Source organism: Nothoprocta perdicaria, unplaced genomic scaffold (genome assembly GCF_003342845.1).
Source record: "Nothoprocta perdicaria isolate Ctin4 unplaced genomic scaffold, notPer1 scaffold_301, whole genome shotgun sequence".
Classification (NCBI taxonomy): domain Eukaryota; kingdom Metazoa; phylum Chordata; class Aves; order Tinamiformes; family Tinamidae; genus Nothoprocta; species Nothoprocta perdicaria.
The window spans coordinates 441,857-466,609 of record NW_020455535.1 but is presented as its reverse complement, the minus strand read 5'-3'; the positions used below and the strand labels follow the sequence as shown (position 1 = coordinate 466,609).

General features: G+C 44.6%; 1 protein-coding gene across 1 annotated transcript in view; it reads right to left on the bottom strand.

Moving 5' to 3' along the window:
- Window positions 1-24,753, bottom strand: part of DOCK1 (dedicator of cytokinesis 1) — a 201,858-nt gene that overhangs the window by 57,135 nt on the left and 119,970 nt on the right. Inside the window, exons 29-33 of the mRNA XM_026042441.1 lie at window positions 23,769-23,863; window positions 8,956-9,034; window positions 8,293-8,393; window positions 6,113-6,171; window positions 700-848 (exon numbers count right to left, since the gene is read on the bottom strand). Of these exons, the coding sequence (XP_025898226.1) occupies window positions 700-848; window positions 6,113-6,171; window positions 8,293-8,393; window positions 8,956-9,034; window positions 23,769-23,863 (483 nt within the window). The remainder of the gene's footprint in view (window positions 1-699; window positions 849-6,112; window positions 6,172-8,292; window positions 8,394-8,955; window positions 9,035-23,768; window positions 23,864-24,753) is intronic.

The window sequence follows — 24,753 nt, the reverse complement described above, 5'->3', positions numbered from 1 at the left end:
GGAAAAAAGAAAAGTCTTATGAGGACCTTGCTGTGAATGTGCACGCTTAAACTCAATCCACAAGGTAATATTGCAAGGGAAACAAAGTAAAATGAACAATGTCGAGAAACTGTCACTGCTCTTGCCTTGCAAAAGTTGGATCTTGCAGGATAAGATTGTGCATGTTAATTCACAGATTTCTTTTAGCTTTTTAAAAAAAATAGAATAAAAATGCTGCCTTAGTACTTTACCTTTTAACGTGCCTTTATAGCATAAAGAAACACGGTTTCTGGTTGGGTAGCTTTTTTCTCCCTCTTCAAAATTCATAAAAATATAAATAGTATCAAAATCATAAGACACTAGAGGTGATAAATCCGTACAGGTTACTGTTTCTTTTGCTGTATTACCAGGATTTCTTTGGGTCTAATTTAACTGCGACGCAGACTCCTCTCCTGAGTCACAGTGAAAATTTAAGACACCTGCCTTTGCTCTCCTTTTGTATCGTAAAAAAGGTTCCATTTACTTCATGCAAATTTTTGCCTCCATAAGGATTTAAAATGCTCAGATGAAAACTCTATAGCCCCTCAGACTTATAGAAAATAAGCAAACCCATAATTATATTTTGGTTGAGCAAAACAAGAAATACCAAAATCCTTCCATGTCTTCCCAGAACAGTTAATCTTTCTTACAAACTCCAAATATTTGTAGCCGCCTGCTTACCATCTGGAAGCTTCGAGTTGAGTGAAATTCACACTGCATCATATCAAAGAATATTGGGATCGTAGCTTTGCGAAGCTCCGTTTCGGGGATAAGCGTCATTTCCAATATAGGTCCCACCATTTCTGGGATGAACTTGATTTTATGCTGACCTGTAAGAGGAAAAATGCATTTCAGAGTTAATGAACAGCCACTGACTTTGGAAGAAGATAATTGCTTTAAAAGCTGTATCAATAAATCCACATATAGCTCAAATATAACACTGAGTTTTTCCAGATTTGATACGACTGAAATACACGGTGCGATTTATGACTTGAGAGAGGAACTAAAGGATATACGTAAGCCTGAATTAATAAAGAGTTAGTCAATCAAAAAAAAAATCAAACTGGAACTTGCTATATTTTCCATAAACCAGCCCTATTAATGCAGTTCTACAGGATTTTCTTCTCAACATGCTTCCGGATGGGTCACGTCAGGACTGCGCCTCTTCCTCCGCGTCCACCATCCCACCCGTGTCCGTCCATCGGAATGCCAGCCCTGGACACACTTACACAGCCCCAGATAGGAAACCACCTCTTGGCCAAGTCTGCACTGACCCTTCCGGCCCTGGCTGCTGGTCTCAGTGCCGGGTCACGTTTCACGTTCAGCTTCCCAAGAAGAAACCCCATCCCGCCCTATTCTCCCCACTACGCTCTTCCACGTGGAACAAAAATTAAATGTTAAAGGGAACATGGAACTTGATAAATATTTTAAAAGCACCTAGTTACTCTTCATATCATCACTCTTTACATAAAACTTCATATATATTTTAAAGCACCTAGTTACTCTTCATATTATTGGCAGGAAGTGTAGAGAACTCCAAATACTCCTTTCGCAAGGTATCTGTAAGATTTGTGAAACACAGGCAGATTCACATATGGAAGATAATAGAGAAGTCCAGCGTATTACAATCATGTTAACTCCGCAACACTGTGGATGCCATCTGATTTTTGCAATGAAAAATTGAAGATAAAGTCAAAGAAACCTGTACTGAGTTTTAACACACACAACTGGGGAAGCTCCTCACGCAGGTAACTGCAGATATTTACAAGGAAGTGCACCAGGGAGTAAGTTAATGCTCCATTGCTGCGGTTCAGATCAGACTTCTCCAGAGCTGAGCTCATTGAAGAAGCCTTCAGCTTCCTCCATTATAAGACTTTTGTTTCCCAGTGCTTTATGAGAGGAAAAAAGGTATTTTACTTCATCCATAGTCCACTAAACGAGCAAGACTACTAAGGTACAAACTATGCAAGTATTTAATTAGCCATTCATTTTCACCAGGAATAACGGATACCTGACCAAATGTAATAAAGAAATTCTTTACTAACAGATTTTTTTTTTTTGCAGATATAATTTAAATTGCTTGATTTGGCAGACATCAGAAACCTATTAGCAGGTTCGCAGTGCTTCTTGGTGAGGAACACCAAGAGCGGGCAGGAAAGCTTTATTTCTGCCTTTCATCTAAGTATTATTACACTGGGCCTCTCAGGTGACAGTTTTCTTGTATCGCGCCTGAGAAGTGTCAGAGCCAATATTTCAGAAAACAAATGACAGTGACAAAAGATACTCGTCGGGCACAAATTCAATGTCATAAAGTTCCCTAGGTGTCACAATGGGTTTTTCATTGCTCCCGGCACAGGGATTCCCACCAAAAGGTAAATAAGACCTTTTGAGGTTTAGACGTGGAAAGCAAGTGAATGTAAACTTTTAAACTGGCCCTTATAGTCCTTGCTGAGAAAGGAAACGGCCGGATATCTCGCGGAATGACAGAATTGTGCCTCGGAGGGAGAGCTGTTGGTTGGCCCGGTGGGAGCCGAGCCAGGATGCTGGCGGGAGCTGAGGGATCCGCAGCAGGGTCGGTTTGTGGCCACGCGGGACCCGGTCTGTAGGAGCCTCCAACAGCGTCTCTATAACGGGACTGCCTGAGCTCAGCCCTGCTGTCACCCCAGCCTGGCTGCACGCAGCGGCGCCGTCTTGCAGGTAACCACCAGCAGAGCCTCTACATCCGCGAGGACGGAGCGCGTTTCGGGATACGAGATTCAGGAGGGCTCGGGGCGATAGATGTGTGAGGGTTATTAGCAGAAATATTAAATTCCCTCGAACACTGCAGGGCGTAGGGTCCCTGGCCGGCGTTTGGAACCCGTCCAGCTCCTCGCTTCACGCCCAGGGTGCGTGGGCAGCTCCCGGCAGGTTTCAGCAGCCCCGGCACACGCGACGCCGGGGCCACAAGCTGCTCGCAGCGGCTCTGCCCCTGCCGCGAAGCACCGTGTCCCGCAGAGCGGTTTCCAGGGCCATTTCCCACGTCGGGACTTTCTCCGGAGCGGGGCTGAGGGCAGCAGGGGCTGGCGGTGGCTATGGGAAGGCGAAGCAGGCTAAACCAGGCTGGGTTTCTCCTCCTCTGCGCGTGCAGCGCCGCGATGACGGGAGCTGTGGCCACCTTGTGCCATGGGATAAACCCGGCGCGCAGCCCTGCCCTCCTGCTGCGGCGCGGGGACTCCCACGCGCCGACACGTCTGCAAGGAAGGCAGGAATCTCTTCCCAGCTCCGCAGTAGCTGCTTCCACAGCTCCATGCACAGCAGCAGCTCATGAATATGCAGAAGCTGCTCTTTGTATTGGCTTCTGCCTTGCCAGGAGATGCACTGCTATAAAACGCTCACAGAACAGTACTGAATTTCATTAGTTGAACCAAAATCAAGACATTTATTTAATAGCTTGCATAATTTTCCTTTTCCATGTTCTCTTATTTTTTGAGCCCTAAAAATCCACTGAATAATTTGCTAGTAACTTCACATCTCGCTTGGGTCAGCTCTACGCATGCAGGACTAACTCAGAGCATGTTATTTGCAATGATTTCTATTCATATTATGCTCAAGGTTTAGGTCTATTTTAAATCCTGGCTTTCCCTCCACCACAGTTAACACCTCTGTCCATGCACCTTTTCTGACGTCAAGTACCTGGAGTGAACTGCTGGGCCTGTGGCAGCTTCCCTGCACGAGAGCAGCAACTATTTTAATTATCTTGAGGAATTTTACTTTCCTGCTGCTTCAGATGTCGAGAGTAAAAGCAGTATTTTTTTCTCCTTCTCTGCTTTATCAAGGATACTATTTTTGATGCAATTATGATTTCTTCACCATGTATCTGTTTTAGCCATTGAAAACTGCTTTGCATGAACCAGTGCCAGTTATTTTTATAACTTTCAGCAAACAACAGTTTAGATAGAGTTATAAATGAAGTTGGATCATATATTAAAGTTCTGGTTGTGATATGGCAGGAAAAAAAGCCAACAAAACCAGCATATATTGCCTGCTTTCCATGATAAGTGGCAGCCATGCCTTGTTCTTGACTGGAGAGTTTAAACTAGGCACATATAATATGTTAATCATGGTACTTGAGAGCAAAAATTAATGAGATAAACCAATATTTTTGCAGGCTTATCCATAGCCTTTAGCACATAAATCAAAAGTCAAAGTTAGTTGGCTTCATCATATTTTGTGCACAATGACAGACAGTCAAAAAATCATAGGCTCAGGCATACACGAGAGTTATAGCTTTTCACTTCTGATTTTGTTTCTGAGTATATACATTAATAGTTTGACTAATGTAGTGAAGCTTCTGAGATAAAAGGCGTCAAGCAGAGCAGAGGCAACGCAGCTCGGGAGCCTTCCTTAATTGATGCTGTGACATGCGTGAGATTGATGAAGAGCCACGAGTAAAACACCATCAGTGTTGGCTGCCTGGGCTCCCAAGAAGGGGAGGAAAAAAAACGCTTTTCTTCACGAAAAGCAGAACGGCTTTATTAGGATGGGGCCCACTCTGTTGTTTCCCTTTCCTTCAATTTTTTGGGGGAGAGCAGCAATTTACTCATTCCCTCCACATGGGAAATCAGAGTTCCCACCTGTGCGTGCTGCAGACTCGCAGGCAGCAGAGCTGGAGGAGGTGAAGAAGTCACCAACCTGGATAACCTGAGCTTGCAAAGACCTGCTGCCTGGGGCAAAGCAGCTCTTTGATCTGCTCCATCAAATATAGATGGCCTTCGTGAAGGCCCAATCCCCCCTTCCATACCAATCAATTCAAGCCTGCACAAAACTCCAGCTAAAATGATTGTTATCTCCATGTAAAACAATTAATTAAGTTGTTCAACAGCAGCCAGTGACAGTAGCAACTATCTTGATGACTCCACGGTCACCAGGCGGAGTTAAATAATCTCATGTAGAAACAGCTACATGCTTGCCGAGGTATAAAAAACCATTTCCAGATTGGGTTCAGCAAATCCTTGGAAAAGCAGAGGAGGTTGCCAGGGAAATTAGTAAAATGACACATAAGTAGATAACTGCAAGCTTAGAGCAGCGAGAGAGTTAGCTAATCACTGTGGAAGAGGGTGCCAGGGTTGGGAGCCTGCTGACCCCACGTCAGGCAGGATGCTGAATTTATTATCTGTCTGTCAAGTCATATATTGCTGTGTGCTGTGCTTTAATCTGCTCTCCTGACACTTACTCATGAAAGAAACTTCTAATAAAAAGTGAATTCAGCAGCTCTCGGAAGGCTTTTCTCATCATTACGGCAGGGTGGATGCAAACTCTGGGATATCAAGTAAGGAAGGATCTTGCATTCCCTTCTCCATAGGCTGAATTTTTATAAGTTTCAGAACAACAGTTCAGCTACAGTTACAAATGAAGTTGGAAAAATGTATTTATTCCTGATAATTTAAGGAAATTTTGATAAAACACTGAACAGCTTAAGTGTCTCCACTGCTAAGCTCAGGAAAATGAAATCTGGCAGGTGAGTACATTCAGGTCACAGCAAATATTCAGTTTTTCTCATAAAAACCTATCCACGTACAGCTAAGTTACAGCTACAGCCCATGCACTGAGCTGCAACCGCAGATACACACAACTTATCTAGGAACTTCAGGCACGTCCTCGTTTCCCTTCTTGCCCGATCTTCCCCAGCCTTTCCAATACAAACAAAACTGAAATATCAGATGTCGAAAAGTTCCCAGGCCACTTTCTTTATACTCCTCAGACCCAATATTTTGCTACTCTCCTACCAACAGCTTGCAAGAATCTGTGTGTGCGCACGTGCTCACAGAGACAAAACAAAACAAAATGTCATAAGGCCATAAACAAGACATAAATAATAAAATGCCATAATAAATCCATAAAATTATGGGAGATCCATGACTTGGCTGCAGGAATGCATCTGCCCAGGCAGTGAAATAAGCTTGCATGGGAGGTGTTTTTTTCTTAAATCAACTGCATCTAAATGCCTCTGGGAACCTTACTGTACTTCCAGAGACAAAAAATGTTTAATTCATCTATAATGTTTTTAACCTCCACACTGAAATCACGTTGAGCACTGAGCGCTGCGGCCACTTACCCAGATTGTACCACATGTCCCTGATCTCGAAGCCAATCTGCCTTCTCATGTCACCGTATCTTACAGAAAAACAAAAACATAAGGAAGAATTAATCACACATTAGGAAACAAACCCCTTTTCCTTCCCAAACATTGAACACCGCACAGCCCCGCTCCCCGGCACAGGGAGACGCTCGGGTGTTTTGCAGAGAGGCAAAGCCGCGGCCGCAGGGAGCAGCGGCTGTATTGCAAGTGGCAGCAACCTGGAAGGGAGCACAACACGGGTGCCATGGCCCAAGACACATTTTATTTTTATACACACTCTTAGCAAGGTGTTGTGCTAGCAAAGAGCAGGAGAAACACCTTGTGACAGCTGGTGCCCTGATGCCACCAGTGCAAACTCCTAAACGTTTCCTAAACTGCAGACCATGCAGAATTTGTGTCTGTAACTGGACAAGGACCTTAACAAACTTCAAGAATACAGGCAAAATACAGGCAAAATATTTACATCTTAAAATAGTTACTTCAATGATAAAATTTGCAAATTGAAAATATCTGGCAGCTTGGGAGACTGTTAGGAGATACTTCAGAGATGCACTGACGTTACTATGGGTTAAATAGATTCTTCTGCATCATTAAACATCTGCTATTAACTAATATTTATACACAACGGTTAGTGAAAATTACAAATTACAATAAGTACATTTTAAAGTATTAAATGCTAGAAGCATTAATTGAAATACAACCTTTAGGAGGAGGGTGAGGATGATGTAAGAGTAAGTGAATATTTACACAGCTTTGGCAGAAAGCTGACAGCGGTTTCACACCCCACTGAAAGCCAGTGCTCCAAGAGTGCACATTTATTTTATTGCATTCTGTACACTTATTGCCTTAGAAATTACCCCCAAACACAACTAAACTGAAATAATAATTTGTAAAATTATTTTGAGGGTTATGTAATTCAGCCAACTTCATTAAGTACCATCTCCAAATGACTTGTTTGTTCATAATATCCATGAGAACCACCCGTTGATTTCTTGCATTTCTTCAACACCGTGCAGTTTTATATAAAGACAATCCAACTTTTCATTTCTGTCCAAAGAACAATCAGCTCACACAAATGTATGGCCAGGGCCCCGCAACAGCCAGTTTTGATCCACCTCTGCTCCGAAGGGTGGACTGAAGCTCTATGACTTTAAGTGTCCTTCCTACTCCGAGCCACCACACGAGGGGACATCGCTGCCATCGTGCACAAAAGCATTTTGCTCTACGCATTCTGCACCTAATGACACGGAATTCACTTGCCTTTTACACCTTGATTTCCTTCCACAAACGTGCGACTTTAATGTTATTTAGGGGCTTTATAACCCAAGTGCAGAAGCCTGACCTGTGCTTGAGGTACAGTATCTCGATCTCCAGTATAAGAGGGACGTGGAGCTTCTAGAGAGGGTCCAGCGGAGGGCAAAAAAGATGATTAAGGGACTGAAGTATCTCTTGTATGACAAGAGACTGAGTTGGGCCTGTTTAGCCTGGAGAAGAGGAGGCTGAGAGGGGATCTGATTAACATGTAATGAAGGGTGAATGTAGGGAGGAGGGGGCCAAGCTCTTCTCAGTGGCGGCCAGTGACAGGACAAGGGGCAATGGGTGCAAGTTGAAACACAGGAGGTTCCATCTCCATGTGAGGAAGAACTTCACTGTGAGGGTGCCCGAGCCCTGGCCCAGGCTGGCTGGGGACACTCCTGCTCTGCAGATCTTCCCAACCCTCCTGGACGTGACCAGGTACCCTGTGCTCTGGGTGTCTCTGCTAGAGCAGGGGCTGGACTGGATGATCTCTAGAGCTCCCTTCCAGCCTCAACCATTCTGGGATTCTGTGAGCACACGCGGAACGAGAGTGGAACAAGCACAAAGCTCAAGTGTTGTTTGAAACAACGGTTTCGTAATGTGTTAATACTTCTGAAGTCTTGACTTTGTGAACATCCTGCAGTATAAAATACTATCTTCAGCAGTAATGAATCGTGTAATTTAGGTCTTGATTTGAGGGTAGAAACACATGCAATACTTGATTCGTGTTTTTAAAACCAACCTTTCATTATACCCTGATTGCATCTCAATTTGAATGGGTTTAACTATGAAATTAGACTAAAATTATGCTAATAGACCTCTAGCTTTTGTCCATGATTTAGAAGACGAATAGGACTTACTTGTTAAGTATTTTTGCTCTTTTAGCACTTGAAAAATTCTCCAGTTGTAAAGATTCTTGTGTGAGAAAAGCAACCGCCAGGTGAAAGTAGTTGTTCCAAAGCTGAAAAGCCCCAAAATGACAAGAATAGGTACCGTTAATTTTCTGAAATGTTTTTTTTCTGCACAGCTACAAAACAGCTTGGAAGCATCTAACTTCAGCACATAAATATTTAATGGCAAAACAGCAAACACCACGGAAAAACTGCTTCCTGAGAAACACTCCGCGTGCGTCTCCTCGAGCGTCTTTCCCAGGAAACACTTCCCAACCACAAAAACCTAACCGTGCTTTGATGATTCAGGCACGCATATCAGCGTGAGGGTTTTTCTATTTGACACGATATCTATACTTTACATACGAACACCATTTAACATTAGGTATACATTAGCTAATTTTCCTGACAGGACCTGCTGTAAGCCACGGATGGGATGGTGCTGTTTTGCAGGATGAGATCCACAAGATGCTCAAGGGATACACGTCTGACTTGAGCTTCCTACGACTTCACCCAGCCTTTGTGCATGAGGAAGAGGTGAGCGCTGAATTACACACAGGACAAAATCACAGACTGGGGGCAGAAACGTATTGGGATATTAACACGAAGAAACTGCTTGGTGTTTTTTCTTACCTGCAACTCGAAGTTGGCCTGATCGAGGAATTTTTTGTTCAGCATGTCTGCATACTGGTTAATGGCTCGCAGGAAGACTCTGCAAGAGAGAAGGACCTGATGACTCCTCCGGCCTCCCCGCTCTGCCCAGGGAGCGGAGCCGCCCGCACCCTGCGCTCCTCAAGGGGCTCCTCCTCTAAGATAACCAAAAGATCTTTAAAAATGCAGTTTATTAGCAAAATAGGGTGAATCATTTTAAGTTTCAGCACCTTAATGTTATATATAACCATACTCTGAAACTGCCTGAGTTTAATTTGCAGATCAAGTGAAATGCAATTTTAAGCACTTAGGAGCCAGACACCGCTTTACTTATGGCACAATAACATACAATAATGCTACCGATGAACAATGCTTTGAAGCTTGTCCTATGCTGTACTTCTAAAATGTTAATTTAGTCCCCAGTATAGTTTATTGCTCTGCTAAAAGGGACACTTCCTAAATTACAATAGGAGCTGGCTTGACAAGCCTGAAAAATAAAGCCAAGTGGTATAGCATAAGTAGGTCACTACATATTCATGGTGTTGAAAAGTAAACATATTATTCTCGAGTATCCTAATCTCCATTTTTCAAAATAAACACTGGATTCCTCCTGGAAACTTGAATTTTTCGCTCTGCAAGTGGCAGGTGAGGTGCAGCCGGCAGAGCGGGCTTTGCATGCAGCCCGGCCCTGGGACAGATTCAGGTCCCCTCCCGGCACATATACATGTTATATACACACATATATATGTACACAGATGCATGTTGCTGTTCACACATGCACACTTTACAGCACCACTCGTTATGCTGAAGCTCTCCCACGTGAGCAGGTGCTGCAGCCGCGCACGTCCCTTCCCGCGCGCTGCTCGCAGGGGCTGTGCAGTGCAGACATCTGCAAACAGCTTCGTTAAGAGATGTGACAAACGAGATGAATTCAGCACTGACAACAACATGCTGCAGACATCTGTATTGTAAATCCATGACTCAATTACTGAGCTGTAGCATACACCAAGATGGAAGCTGGAGTTATCCACGTAGTCAGAATATCAACAATTTGATATTTAGAACTCCTTCCTGTTTTGTGTTCCTAAAACGCAGTAATACCATGAGATAGTAACTCAACGTGGCAGGAAGGAGTAGCTCATGCACCTTGCCTTATGAAGATAAAATCAGTTCTAACACAGGGAGGATTATGCCTACAATTTAATTATGTTGCCTCAAGATATCACTGTAACGCAGTCAATCTGCTCCATCTAATTAAGCCTTGGAACAATCTCATTACTTTACATAACATTATTTTCTTTAAGTTGTAACTCTCCTTTTTTCCCCCCTATATTAATTCTAGTGAATACAAACAAAGAGGAAATGTGGAATCCACCGTACATGGCACCTGCAAAATACCGAGGCACAAAATATCCATGGAAAAGCAGCTGGAAAACAGCAGCACCGGCCACCTCTGCCCCACGAGGCACCCAGGGGCACTGGCTGCTTTAGTGTGAGAGCTCATCCCAATTCCCTGCAAAGCAATATCCAAAGGGAGGAGGCACAGATTTGCAACTTGAAGTGTTAATTAAAAGTGTGCTAAAAATGTCGATTTCAAATCAAAACAAAATTAAAGTCAACAGAAAACATGCAAATCTTGATAATTGTTTTCTGGTGAAGGTGATACTTAAATAGAAATACTTGAATAATATTAATTTAGGTTTTATTTTTAGATGTTGGTTTAGGATAAAACTAACTGAATTGCTATAAAAAATATCATTTGGTTTGATCACAAACTGAGCTTGCTGCAATCACATCTGCTATGTGATATATGAACATCGAGATTTACTCCTTGATTTTATTATTAGAACAAATGCTCCTTGGAAGTGAATATTAAGAAGATGCATGAGGCTATTAACATGAAGAGCCAGCAAGCTGTAGTGGGTGGAAATGCTTCATCGCCGCAGGGCTCCTCCTCTACCTCCCTGTAAAACTGGCGCCACTTTATGGCCTGACCAGCAGAAGCCCTGGGCTGGTCCTGCCCAAATGCAGGTTCTGTCATGTTGTGACCAGGGACTATCACACGTGAGCACCTTTAGGGTCCTACAATGCCCCAGGAGGTGACAGCACCCAAAGATTATGTCAATATCCTGCTAATAATCTGGGAGAAAAAACTGTTCTGCTCCTCAAGGAGCCCTCCGGAGAAGGTGATCTCCAGGCTTAGGCTGTTGGAGACACTATTAGTCACCCGCTCTCTGCTCCTTCTCTTGTGATAGTGCCAGGAGGAGGAGTGATAAAAACAAGAAAACAACAAGATAAGCCACGTTTGAGCTGCCCAAGAGCCGTAGGCATGGGCTGGGAATAAAGTGCTGTTGTGCAAGTTCTGTTTTGATTAATGAAGGCACCCATTGCTGAGCGACAGCGCTGGCCATAACAGTTAAACGTTGAAAAACAGAAGTTTGGTGGAGTCAATCGCAATGTAGCCACATCACGTAGAGCAAGAAACCCTAATGCTAACATATTGCGAGAGAAATGCCAGACAAAAGACTTTATCAGCCCAATTAAAAGAAGGAAATTAACCTTTCCTAAGATGTTAATCGAATAGAAGGAGTGTAATTACAGAAGAAAATCACTTCAGGATACAGTAAGGAAAGAAAAGCCATTGTTAAAGGGCATAAATATCTACCAAACAACAAAATTAATTAATGACCTAGTGAGCACGGGGTAGATAACCACAGAGTTGGGTCCCAAACCTACCAGCTACTTTGGGGTGTCTTCTCTTATAGCTAGAACACAGGTCCTGTGAGGAAGGCACCATCCTTTTTTTCTGCTTTAGGCAGCTGCAGGGAGGCTCTAGTCCATCAGGAAGGTCTCCATAGCCCCATGGGGTGACCCAGCCATGTGCTTAGACAACGTGCCATAAAATAATGCAAAATTCAACATTTTGATCCCATAATTTCACCTTTGCAGAGAGGCCCATTCTCCTAAAAGCAACCTCACTGAATCCTGGAGGTTGTTCCAATGTTTCACAAAGAAGAATCTAGACTTCAAAGGGCAGTAATGAACAACAAAGAGACAAGGGGATCCCATTTCCAAGTCTGGCAGCAACACCAGGACCAAATGTCTCATCCATTCTCTCTCATGTATAGTCCTGTTTGCCTTCATTCTCCCTAATAGCTAATCAGGTGCAAAAACATTTGTTTGTAGAAATATTCTGCAGAGAGACCCTCCGTAAGGAGAAACATTCTCAGGGCGGGTTCTTTTTTCTACCTTATGTTGTTAGCTCTAATATACAGGGAAGATGGTTTACACAACATGTAGTTATGTAGGGTGCTTAGAAGAAGGAAATATGAAAGTGTTTTTCTCCTGAAAAAAATATCAAAAAAAAGAAACAGGTGAAAAAAGAGACAAGACAAGGAAAAAGACAGAAAGGCCCTAATGACAGAATGATGATCTAAACAAGAGTATACAGAAACAGCTTAAAATAATGCAGGTTTAACAGGCAATACAGCAAAAGGGAAGGATTGGGAGTGAGGCTACACTGGCACTTTTATGATTTAATTCAGATGGAAGGATAATGACGGCTTTATTACCGCTCAGGAGCCTCCTGCACATCACCATTCCCTGCATGCCCAAGCTGTGCTGTGCTGTGAGCCAAGACTTGCTGTGTGAGACAGACTGCTCTTAGCTTGTCAGACCTGGTGTGCAACCACAGCCCTAGCCCCTGAAACCCAGCACAAACCCCCAAACTTCAACAAACGCTCAGCAAAGCATGAGCAGCAAAGTTGTCTTCTAGAAAGCAAGCACTTTGAATACCTGCAAATTGTATTTTTTCCCCCCACTTTTTAGTTTAATAAAGCACAGTTCATTTAAAACACTTTATCTTACATAAATTAAAAACTTGATTTTAACTGCTCCTATGGTTCCTTTGCTCTAGGCATCCTATACAAACAGGGGGATTCTCAGCACTCAAACGCAGAGGGGCGCAGGGGCCTCACGCTGTGATCTCATATGTGCATTTTGAATGAATACCAAATAAAATTAACTGCAACGTGCACGTGTGAAGGCTTCCATCTTTGGGCATCTCCCCTCAATCTTCTCCCTTCACAGATCCTGCACCTCTGCTCTGCAGTGGTGATTAACATCCAGCATCTCACCCTTCCTACCACAGCAACCACCAGACCATGTCAGGCTACCAAAATCCTTCCATATTTACTGTTGCATATAGTACCTCTCCAGAGGTTAACCTTCCCAGAAGAGTTAACTTGCCCCTTAAGATCAATTTGGCAGAAAAAAAAATGTGGAAAAAAACAGCTACAACATTGGCTAATGATGTGATAAATGTGCAAGGAAAAAACAGTTTTAATATAAATTCCATTTAAGCATCCTGGCGGGGACAGAGAAGAGCATCAATGTCAAGGTGTTGCCTTCCCTCAAGGGGAGTTGCCCATTTCATGCTCCTTGTTGCCCGGTTCACGCTCCTTGCATGGAAGCAGGAAGCACAAGGGCAAGAAGCACCAGGAGCTCTCTGGGATGGGCAAAGCAGCTTGAGCATCTCCAAGGGTGAAGACTCCATCTCCTTGGACAACCCATTGCTGGGCTCTGCTGCCTTCCCACCACCGCTCCACAGACTTCCCGAGGGCAAGAGAGAAGCACCTGGAGTTTTCTCTAATCTTCTTCAGGAGCGCCAGTAAGCTCTGTTTCCTCCCAATTTCTCCAAGATGCAACTCCAAGAAGCATGGATGTAACCTTATGTACTAAAACTCATCTCCTAGAGAATTTTATGGCAGAGTAATAAAAGCTTGGAAATAGAGGGGGAAAAAAACCACTAAGGGAAGTGCAGCCGGACTATATAATTGAAGAGTTTTTAGCTAAGGCTAAAACTGAGAACCTGGGAGCTACTGCAAGGTGACAGCATTAGTGCTTTTTTTTTTTGCCCCCAAAAATTAATATTCTGAAGAAAGAAGACTTAGTGAATTTAAAGTGACTTCTCCTATTACAGAAACTGGCAAAAACTTACAACAGATCTTATACTTTAACATAAACATAATTTGTTCTAGTGCTGCTGGAAGATGTCTCTGCATCCAGGTTAGCTATTAAAGAAGCTGTTTCCATCATAATGCACTGCCCAATAAAATGCAAAGAGCCTGCACTGAGCTACACTTATCATCTCCCTCCATGGGCGAGTTTATTTGCCACAAGCTTCCAAGGAAGCATGTCCCATGGGGACAGCTCCATGTGCTCTCCAGCCTGCTGGAGCTGCCCCCAGGGCAGCCCATTGCCTTTCTGCATCAACCCCTGCATGGGCACAGGAAAGTGCTTCACAGAACTCTGCATTTCACAGCTGAGGAGGAAGAAGCCTTCTGAGATTGTCCCTCTGCACAAGCTGCAAAGAGCAAAGCAAGAGGTGGTCTTTGCTTCTTCTGACCTATCTCGGATGGATTGCAGAGGGGCAACCCGGGCGGCAGCTGCAGAGCAGGAGCCATCAGCCAGGAGATGTTTTCCTCCTCATGCACTGCTTTCTAAAGGGACATTTAATCTGGAAAGGGAAATAATTAAGGGAGGAGAACAAACTCGTGAGAGGCGAGGAAAGCCCATTGCAGAGAGGTGAAACTCCTGACTTTGAGCTGAGCAAAAAGTTTGAGTGTGTTACAGTATCTCATCATGCATCCCAAAGGCAGCGCTCTGGGCTTCTGTGACAGCACTGTCCTCCAATTCCCACATGTCCATGGATATCGGGGTGTGCATACAGATGGGGGTTACTCCAGGTAATTATGGATAAGTCAATAGAATCAATTCCTTACACTTCAAATTGACACGTTCATCAGTCTCATAATCAACTGTTAAACAATTGCTGAGAGCTAAAGAAATCACATAGGATGATTTTTCATGAATCCTAATTTTTCCCATGGACATTTCATTTACTTTATCAAAATCCATCACAGAATACTAATGAAGGATGGGAAAGGAATTTGCAGACCAAGGGGGTGTCAAAGGGTCAGCTCATCCCTTTAGAAGAGCACAGTGATACTGCAGATGTGAACGATCCATCTTGCAAGGAACCTGGGCACTCAAATCCATTTGGCTTTACTCTTTTCCCAGCCCTTTCCAGCAGAATCCCAAGACAAGGCAGGAACATTTCCGACACTGCACAGACTAAGCTGCAGCTTCACGGGGGCAATTTCTGCATTTAAACAACGTGTTTGGAGGCCCTGTGGTTGCACTTGCAGCTACTGCTGCACAAAAGGCTACTGAGCATCTGCTATTTACCCTGACAAGCCAATCCTGCCCAGGGCTTTGCAGCTGCTACTTAGGCTCTGCCCAGGAAATCTCAGCCTTAGAGGCCAGTGCTATCAGGGCTCAGACACCCTCACAATGAAGTTCTTCCTCACATGGAGATGGAGCTGCCTGGGTTTCAACTTGTACCCATTACCCCTTGCCCTGTCACTGGCCACCACTGAGAAGAGCTTGGCCCCTTCCTCCTCACAGTCTCCCCTCAGGTGCTTATACATGTTAATCAAATTCCCTCTCAACCTTGCCTTCTCCAAGCTAAACAGCTCACTCAGTCTCTCTTCATACAAGAGATGCTCCACTCCCCTCATCATCTTGGTTGCTCTCCGCTGGCCCCTCTCTAGAAGCTCCACATCCCCCTTGTCCTGGGGAGCCCAGAGCTGCCCCCAATGCTCTGGGTTTGGCCTCCCCAGAGCTGAGCAGAGGGGCAGGATCTCCTCCCTGACCTGCTGGTAACTCCCCCTGATGCAGCCAGGAGCCCAGTGGCCTTCCCGACCACCAGGGTACTGGTGACTCACAGTTAACTTGTCAAAACAGTCAAAAGCAAATTAACAGAATCACAGGTGGCACAAGTCATAAAGAATTAAGTGCAGCCAGAGTGAGCCTAATGAGTGACAGGTGTGTTATCTCCCTTGATGCCCATGTCCACATGGTTTAGCCTAGTGAAGGTAATTTCCAAGTATTATCCAAATCCTGCTCACCAAAACCTGTCACCCCACCCAAAGGTCCTGCATCCTTGCAGAGGAGCAATCCAGCTTTCTCAGGATGCAATATGGAAGGATTTAGTGCAAGTTTGTCATTGGTAGCACTCTAGTTGTCTGCCTTTCATTCAGGGCTTTTTCCTTACATAAAGGAATAGCTGGAAGTGCTGACTAGCAATGAGACAAAGTCTTCTCACTGAGAAGTGCTGAATGTCTAAAACTCACCTTGGCTTCATTGGGGATCAAGTGGACACTCTCCTAGGATCAAAACCTAGGGAGCAGAAGGTATCTTCACACAAAAGTATCTACAATTTTGGTCCATTTGCAAGAGTTTTCTAGCATATGGAACTTCAATATTGGAATTCAACATATATTTTACAACTGGATGAATCAATCACATAAGCAGCATAATTTTTTCATGAATTCTTCCCAAATTTCTCATTTTGTGTTGTCAGTTGTCTGTGCAGGACCTGGAGCACACGAAGCTGTGAAAACACTGCTCTGATCCGAGACAAGGTTCTGCCTGCAGCAGCGCCCGAGCAGCAGACGTGCTCCATCCTTATCACCCAATATGCATGTCAAAAGCGAGCACGGGCCTTTTATAAATACATTAAAAACAAAAACAACCTTCTGCTGAGGTGCTTATCAGCACACACTACAAGTATCACTCTCACCTTGATGCTCATTCTCCTCTTGCCATTCCCGGAGGGTTTTCGCTTAATCCCCGTTTCCCATTTACAAACCCACCTCCTTTGCATGCTGTGCAGCTTCGCTGCGGCACTGCAGGAGACGCTGAGAGTTTAACCTTCAATTCCTCTGGCAAACAGGGGTTTCTTAGGCAAAGGGAGGAAGCAAAAGCTTCCTGGAGACCTACGGCCCCACTTATGGGCTGCATTAGAGATAGCTCATCTCCTGGCTGCTATATGTGATGGGGAGCCAAGCTCAGCACGCATTTTTCACAACTTCATTGACTTCCATGGAGTTGCACTTAGGTGCTCCAGCCTGAGTTGGGCAAGGAGGGAAGCGCTGCGATCCCTCCGCATCCAGCTCCTCCCCTGAGCAAGGGCAGTCCCTCTGGGCACCGCTGGAGCTGGAAAACTGGGACAAACTGGAAAAGACGCAGAATAATCCTTTAAATAAAGTCTTAGACGCTGTCAAACACAGTGAAAACGACCTGCTTATGGAGACAAGGGGAACTCTATGGCTAAACAGTGGTATTAGATGGGACAAAATCCCTTTTTTTTTCCCCTGGAGAGGAGATGAGCTTGGAGCCAAGCAGGTCTCTCCTGTGACCACCTGGCTCTGAAGCCAGACCAGCGAGTGCCCCAAGAGCTTGTGGCAAGTCTCAAAGTGCTAAATGATGCTGTACAGAAGGAGGGGGGCAAATTCCAACATGTCATGTCCACCAATGAGCAGGTGACACCTCAGATTTTTATATTTTTAATATTTATACCTCAATATTATATGTTTAATATACACTGCCGCCTTGAACTGGGCCTACAGAGCAAGACATGGGCATGAGTGGAGCCAAATGGAGAAGGAAACAGAAATAGTAGGTACTCAGGAGCTCGGAAACAAAATTTTGGCACATTTTTATCAAAATTATATTAAACTCATAATGGAGCTGGTCACTATTCTTGTGAATTATTAAAGATTCATGCAGAAACAGCAAAATGCTACTTTACAAAGCACAAACTGCTGCTGCTTAATCAAGCAGCTCCTCCTACCACGTTCACTTAATGTGCTGCAGCCGCAGGGCAGAGAAAGCTGGGGGTGAAAACAGAGGGGTTTGAAACAACACACTGAAGTGACTACCAATATTCCCAATTTTATTCTTGCACAAGTTTGTTCTCCTTCAAAAGGAAGGAGAAGGAACTCAGAAGCAGGAGGAAATACAATTGAAGTTGTTGTTCATTTTCCCCCGGCCAGATAGGAATTTACAGGGAGGAGAAAAAAAAAAAAAAAAATCAAATGGAGGCCATTAAGAGATTTGCTCTCCACCAAGGTCCAAATTAATCTCTCAGAATTCAAGGTGCAACCCCTTAAACATGGTAGCTCCATATGAAGCAAATGACAGAGCAGGACAATTCAGCTGGAGTCAGAACTCCTTGGCTCTCACGGAAGCACCTGCGAATTTGGGCAAAATCAGTTCGTTATTTATGAAAGCAGCTTCAGCTCTGCCCCTAAGCCGGGATAAACTCGATCTACACGTTTGCCTGTTGCTCTCTCCTGGCAAATCCCCTGGGATTGTGGACCTGTTGTGTACGCAGTGCCACCAACAAAGGCAACGCAAACAGACCAAAACCAGCCTGAATAGCCCCAAAACGCTGCTAGGCTGCTGTGTTCCTGACACCCAGGCCTGCACAACCTGCCGTGCTCATTTAGTACGAGTGGGAGGGATCCCTCCTGCTGTCTTTTCCTGCTCATGTTTGAGGCATAAAAGAGGGATCATCCTCCAGATCAGGACGCAGTTTTCTGGTTGCCGTCACACAAAGGTGATTGATGGAAAGCAGCTCGGAAGAACCACCTGGCAATGCTAAGGATGCTGCGTTGGTGGTGCAAAGTCAACAGGAATCCCATCCCCAAGCACATTTCCTGCAATACTCATCCATGCCCAAGGAGAGGGATGTGTTCCCAGCTGTTGCTCCTTCACAAGAAAAACTTTGGATAGAAAACCCCATCTCGCCAGGCAGTGAGTGCAAAAATCCCGGATATTGCTGGAGATTCTGCCCAGCATCCTGGCAAAGGGAGGATTTTGCAGCAACTTCCAGCATGGGAAATGTCAGCACTTCAACCCTTCTCCTTTTCTATTTCCACGACATGCTGGTTATTTAGATTTCTTACTGGAGACCCTCAAAATACTAAACTGCTCCCACCTAGCCACAAATGAGCATGTTTGGATTTTTACTGGTTTCGTTGGGAGAAGAGAGGAGGGAAATGGGGCATGCATTTCTGAGCCGTTTTTGGTTTTTAGCAAATATAAAGAGAAAACTAGAGGGCAGAGCAATTGATTTTACAGGAAAGGCAAAGACACTGCCCAAAATAGACCAATTCGGTAAAAGCCAATCTTCCATTGGCCTTTCAGATACACAAACATTTTGCTCTACTTCTGAAGAGGGAAAGGTTGTGGTTTTTACATAACGGCAGAGCAAAAGATTAACACAACCCACAGTGCGAACAAGCAGCACAGCTGTCACCTACTAGATACCTTAAAATGTGTAATAAGTATTAGTTCAAACAAAGCTGACGTGGAAAAATAACAATTTCAAGTGAAAATGACTTTGGCATCAGTTTTAAAAACAGGTATCACATGACCTTGGCTTTTACCATTAAGAAAATTGAGACGTGCTAACAGCCTTTTTGATTTAACACCTTCAGCTTTGTCTAGTCAGCTGCCTCATGCACCTGCTTTTAAAAGGAGCAAGGATCTGCATCTTCTGCTTCATGCCATAGAGTGTGTGTCAGAAAAATGAAAAAAGCAGAAAAAACAAGAGGATACACTTTACATTTGGATATGTGATGCTGACATCACTTGGTACCATTTTCTTAAATTCTCAGAACTCATTCAGGTGATTCCAGCCACCACCACAATGGTGGAAATGGGATTTTCCATGAGATTTTTATAGTGGCCACAATTCCTGGGCTTTGTAATATTGACTCTCTTCATTTGCAGCCCCAGTGCTCTGAGATGAACAGCTGGAATATCCTTATTTCATCAATGCAGAAATGAGATCCCAGGGAAAAAAATAAATGCTTCTATTAAAACCAGCTGCACAAGAGAAGCACAACTACTTTCTAGAGATGTAAAAATTGTATGATATTTTATATCTTCAGATATAATTTAAGAGCAGAATCTTAAAATGCTTCTGTTCTTTGGAACAACCCAGTTTCCTACCTAGGTAGCTTACATAATCACATACATAATCACGTAATTCACTAGTTTCTAAGGCAGGGCAGGCAAAAAAAAAAATCCAGTTTCAAGAATAATTCTGATTTTTCAGACCATGTCCCCCATTTTTGCACTGGAAGATGTTTTGTAAGAAGCAGCTGCAAGTCCAGCTCCTGCCTCTGCAAGCCCCAGGGGCCCCAGCACCTCCTGGAGCAGCGGGATCCAGGAGGGGTTTCCAGGTGCCTTGATACCCAGATTCCCAGACTGCTCCTGCTCCCCACAAGCTGCAGGGAGCCCCAGGCTCAACCTCCCACTATAAACTCAGGTGCCCCCTGCTCTTCCTCCCCAGGCCACTACCCAGTGCAGCTACATGCCCGGTCTTGGCAGTCTGACTCGGACACTAGGAGAGAGGGACAGAGCCACTTTCAGGCTTAGAAATGGCAGAATATATTTTAAATTTAGGTTTTTAATTTTAAAATTAGAAAATTCAGAGGAAAAAAAAGAAACTAAAGGAGCTCTTCCCCTAAAGTCTCTAAAACCTCTCTGATGAAATTGCTAGGGGGTTCCTTGTGACCCAAGAGCAGCACAAACCAGAATCAAAGCCAGAACAAACAAACATGGAGAGCAACACATTAGCACCCTCTGCCCAGTGCCAAAGCAGCTGTTCTTACAACTGCTTCCCTTACCCACACGATGCCACATGAGGCCCAGCACCTCACAGCAAAGAGAGGCTCCTACCTCCCCCTGCTTCCTTGGAGGAACCTCAGCCTGGTGAGGGAGGAGCACCCTGTGCTGCCTTTATATCCAGCCAGCTTAATTGCCCTCGTTCCCAAGCCTGCTCCATTGGACAGGTGGGATCCCAACCTGAGCAGTCCTGCAAGGCCTTTGCTGAGCAGGGCAGCACGTTACACACTGCCTTTCACTGATGATGAAACTTGCCTCTGTGAAGAGAAACACAGACCACCTGACCACCTTTGGGACCAGGTTCCCGCAGTAGATTGGGAGAAGCAGCAGCGATCTCCATGTTTCCCCGTGCTCCTTCCCACCTGTGGCGCTGCTGGATGGCCCTACGAGCACGTGTGACAGGTCCCGCTGTGACATCCATGCAGCAGCAGAGCCCAAGAGTCCCCAGCGCTCCCCAAACGAGCCCCACGCAGCAATATGAGGGAATCGACCCCCTGTCCCAAACAGGGAGACCCGGCTCGCAGGGATCTCAGCCTGCACAGGTGGGAAGCAGCGGGGTGACTTGTCATGTTATTTAGGAGGAAACTAAGCACACATTGCCTGCTGGTTAGAGATGTGCAGGCTCCTGCTTCAGGAGAGAAGGAAAAAGAAATGCTACAAAATCCCTGGTGATTCTCAACAACTGAACTTCTAAGAACTACTTTTATAGTTAAAAAAAAAAAAAAAAAAAACACTACTTAATTTTCTTTTTTTTAAGAGATCACTGGAATGAAGCATCTGTCCCCAAAGGTCTGTTTTGAACCACAGGAAAACCTCGCAGCACATCCCGGTGTAACAGCCCAACTGCATCCCGGGATCTCTGCTCCAGACAAAGCGTGGGGCTGCAGACCAACCTCAGGTTTCTGCTAGGTAGCCATAAAGCAGCCATCAGAGAAGCCGTCAACACGGCCCATAAAACTCTTCCTTTTCATGTGGTGAGAGCCTTCCCTTCCACGGACATAACTCTCCCTGAAATATGAAAGCACATAAACCCCACAGCAGCTGTAATTTACTGCCCAAGTTTCCCAAACAGAATTATTAGCAATTTCCAGCAGTAACGTTGAAAACGGCAGGACCATTTTCTTTTAAAGTTACCTTGGCCCATCTTTATTTTGGGGCACTGAGTGCAGCCAGGACCCACTTGCCAGCAGTCTGCCACGTTTAAAATACTGCAGGAAAAGCAAGGCAACAGGGGAAAAGCTGGGTGAGGCCACCCTAACGATGGCCCCATGCTCCTTGCCCCCCATCAGCACCTCAGTGGATCCCCCTCTGCCTGACCTTCAACCCTCCTGCTGCGGGCGCTTGAACCAGCGACGTCTATAAAGAGAGTATTGCATCCAAGAGCAAAAAAGTAACTAACATTTCACTCAATGTGAAGGCCTTTGTGTTCATTTTGGCCTGATATGTGGCAACACAGCACGCTATTTGTGTTACCAGAGCAAATGCCTACTAGTGAGTGAAGGCAGAAAGCTGTACGTGCCTAACTAGCTGTATCTGTGAATGTTCCCTGCAACGTTCCCTGTTCCTGTGCACGCTTCACTCCATTTCCATCCTGCCCTCATATTTGCAACTCCAAAAATCAGCTCACTTTAAAAATTGGCTCCTGTTTTTCATCTCTCAACAATACTCAATCTGCAGAAATAAATATCTTGCAAGAGTGACGTAAAGTGGCATGCTCGGGTATTTCTATGGAGATGAGCCACTACTTTTAGCAGATGGAACTTATTCTTAAATACCTCCTAGTTTCCTTCAATGAAACCAAGGGGGCAGAAAAAAAAAGACCTCATGAATTCAGATGCTTCTACAAACTTGAGCTGGTGTAATGAGAATTAACTTGTGAATTTGGGATGAACAAGCTCATATCCTAACTGAGGGTGTTGCATCACATTTCACAGTACTCCAAACCTGCAGAACAGAGAATGCAGAAGAGCATGGCAAGCAAGGCCAAACACCATGCACGTGAACCCTGCAAACCCATCTGGCAAAGTCCTGAAGGTCCTGTGAGGAACAAGCAACCTCAGCAGGTTTGGGGAAGGAACTGCTGGAAGACCCTCTGCAGCAGAGTCTTGCCCGTGGCCAAGTGAGGTCCAAACAGAGGCTTTCCTGCTCGTACTTCAACCCTCTAAAACATTCTGCAAAGTGCAGGAGCGCCCTCCTTTAGAGAGGATGCCACACAACAAACGAGGGCTCCCGCAGCAGCTGCCTCACCGCTCTCGGGGCTGGAGCTCTGCAACAAGAGCCACATCCAAAATTTTTCAAAGAGAAACCCTGTGGGTTTCCAATCTGCCTCCCCAGCTAGCCCCGAGGGGGGGTTGTTTAAAGCAGCAGGTGCTTTTCAAGCTATAGGCACGTGGAGGGGAGCAGCCCCAGTCCCGGAGCATAACTCGGGATGGCTGCGTCTGCTACCTCACAGTTGTTAAAAACGGATTTTATTGGATGGCAAGGACAACTTTGGAAGTCAAGATTCAAGTTATAGTGGATTTTATAATAAAAGTAGGACCTGTAATACCAGATTTTATATAGGTAAACATTGACAACTTTATAGCCATGGTAGCTAGCAGTGAGCACAGAAGAGATTTCTCCAGGCAACTAGTAAATATAGTGTTTTTCCCTTACACTTTCATCACAGTACACATAAATGTGCCTGACAGATTTAATAAATGTCACAAACAAAATATTACACAAAGTCGTGTTAAATAACAACAATGCTGCAATTATTAAGGAAAAAAATAAAAACAGGGCTTAGAAATGCAGGGCCTGTCACTTCATCATCGGGCTGAGGGAACCTGGTTGTAAAACGCAAGCCCTGTCACTCCTTGCTTGTTATTGCCACTGAAATTATACATACAACTCGACATGGGCATCCACGGCAGCCACTAGCTTCTAAGGTCACGTAAAAGACACATCACGTAGCCTTAAAGAAATATAATTATTTTTATAATGTATATATAGAAGCCTATTGCATGGACAGTTGAAAACTGAAATTTTGGTGCCACCATTCATTTGTCGTGTGCTCCAAAGGGCTCAAAGCAGCCCCCCCGAACGCTCCCTCCCAGGCTCCAGAGCCAAGTTTAAACAGGAGCATCACAGAACAACAAAGCGCAGCCTTGCTGCCGCATTGTGTTTCCGTGTTTCCCAGCAACGGCGCTGCTCCGGCTCCAGCACGGAGCCGCCAGCTCAGCAAGCTCCGCGCCGCTCCCCTCTCTACTCACTTATTCTGCATCATGTTCATTATAACCCAGTCGAAGGGATAGACGTTCTTCCCGATGAGATTCTTGAACATGATGAACGTTTCCATCAGGAAGTCCTAAAATGAGAGAAAATATTTGGGTTAAGGCCATTTAATCCAAAGGGAAAGATAGATGTGCTGGTGAAGTCAGTTATCAGCAACCAGATGAAAAGACGTTATTCATATACAACATACACAGACACAACCAACTTATATTTCTACACAATATATAGAACTTCCACCATTATTCTCTTTAAACTTTTCAAAACCAGCAGTAATAGTAAGCCTGCATTGCAAACAACCTGCTGTACGAGCTCGGGAACAGCAGTGGATTGCTAATTTCTCAAAGGAGCCTTGCTGGAAAGCATTAATCTAGGAAGGACAAGGACATTGGAGCAAGTCTCACCGCCCCTTTGGGCCTGCAGCGGGCAGCAGCACCTCTACAGATGTGTACAGATGTGTGCAGATGTGTACAGACATGTGCAGCCCCGCAGACCAACACAGGTTGGACCTTTCTGAAGGTGGAAGCTGGTTAAAACCATCCTGGTATCTCATGGTACCTCTGGGAATTGCTTCTGCGAGGGAAAGCCTGACCCAGAACGAAGTTAATTTGGTAGCAGAAACCAATTTATTTCTGCAGAGATATAAACAAACATCACTTTGGAACAGAAACCTCATGTACTTTACAATGTAAATCCTCCTGTACAATTTGCAAATCTGTAATTATTACCTAACAGTTTAAGTTATATCAAATGCTCGGAGGAAAAAACAGCCAGATAGAATATACTGAAAAACTTCTCTGATCAACCATACACAGGGCTAAAAACTTCTATTCTTGTCCAAGGACAGAATACTTTTCATTTGCTGTCTCTTTTCAGTAACAGCATTTATATCCTCTATCTTTAAAATGTCAAATTTCTATGAAAAAGAACACACAAAATACTACATTCGCTGGACTTTTAACTAAG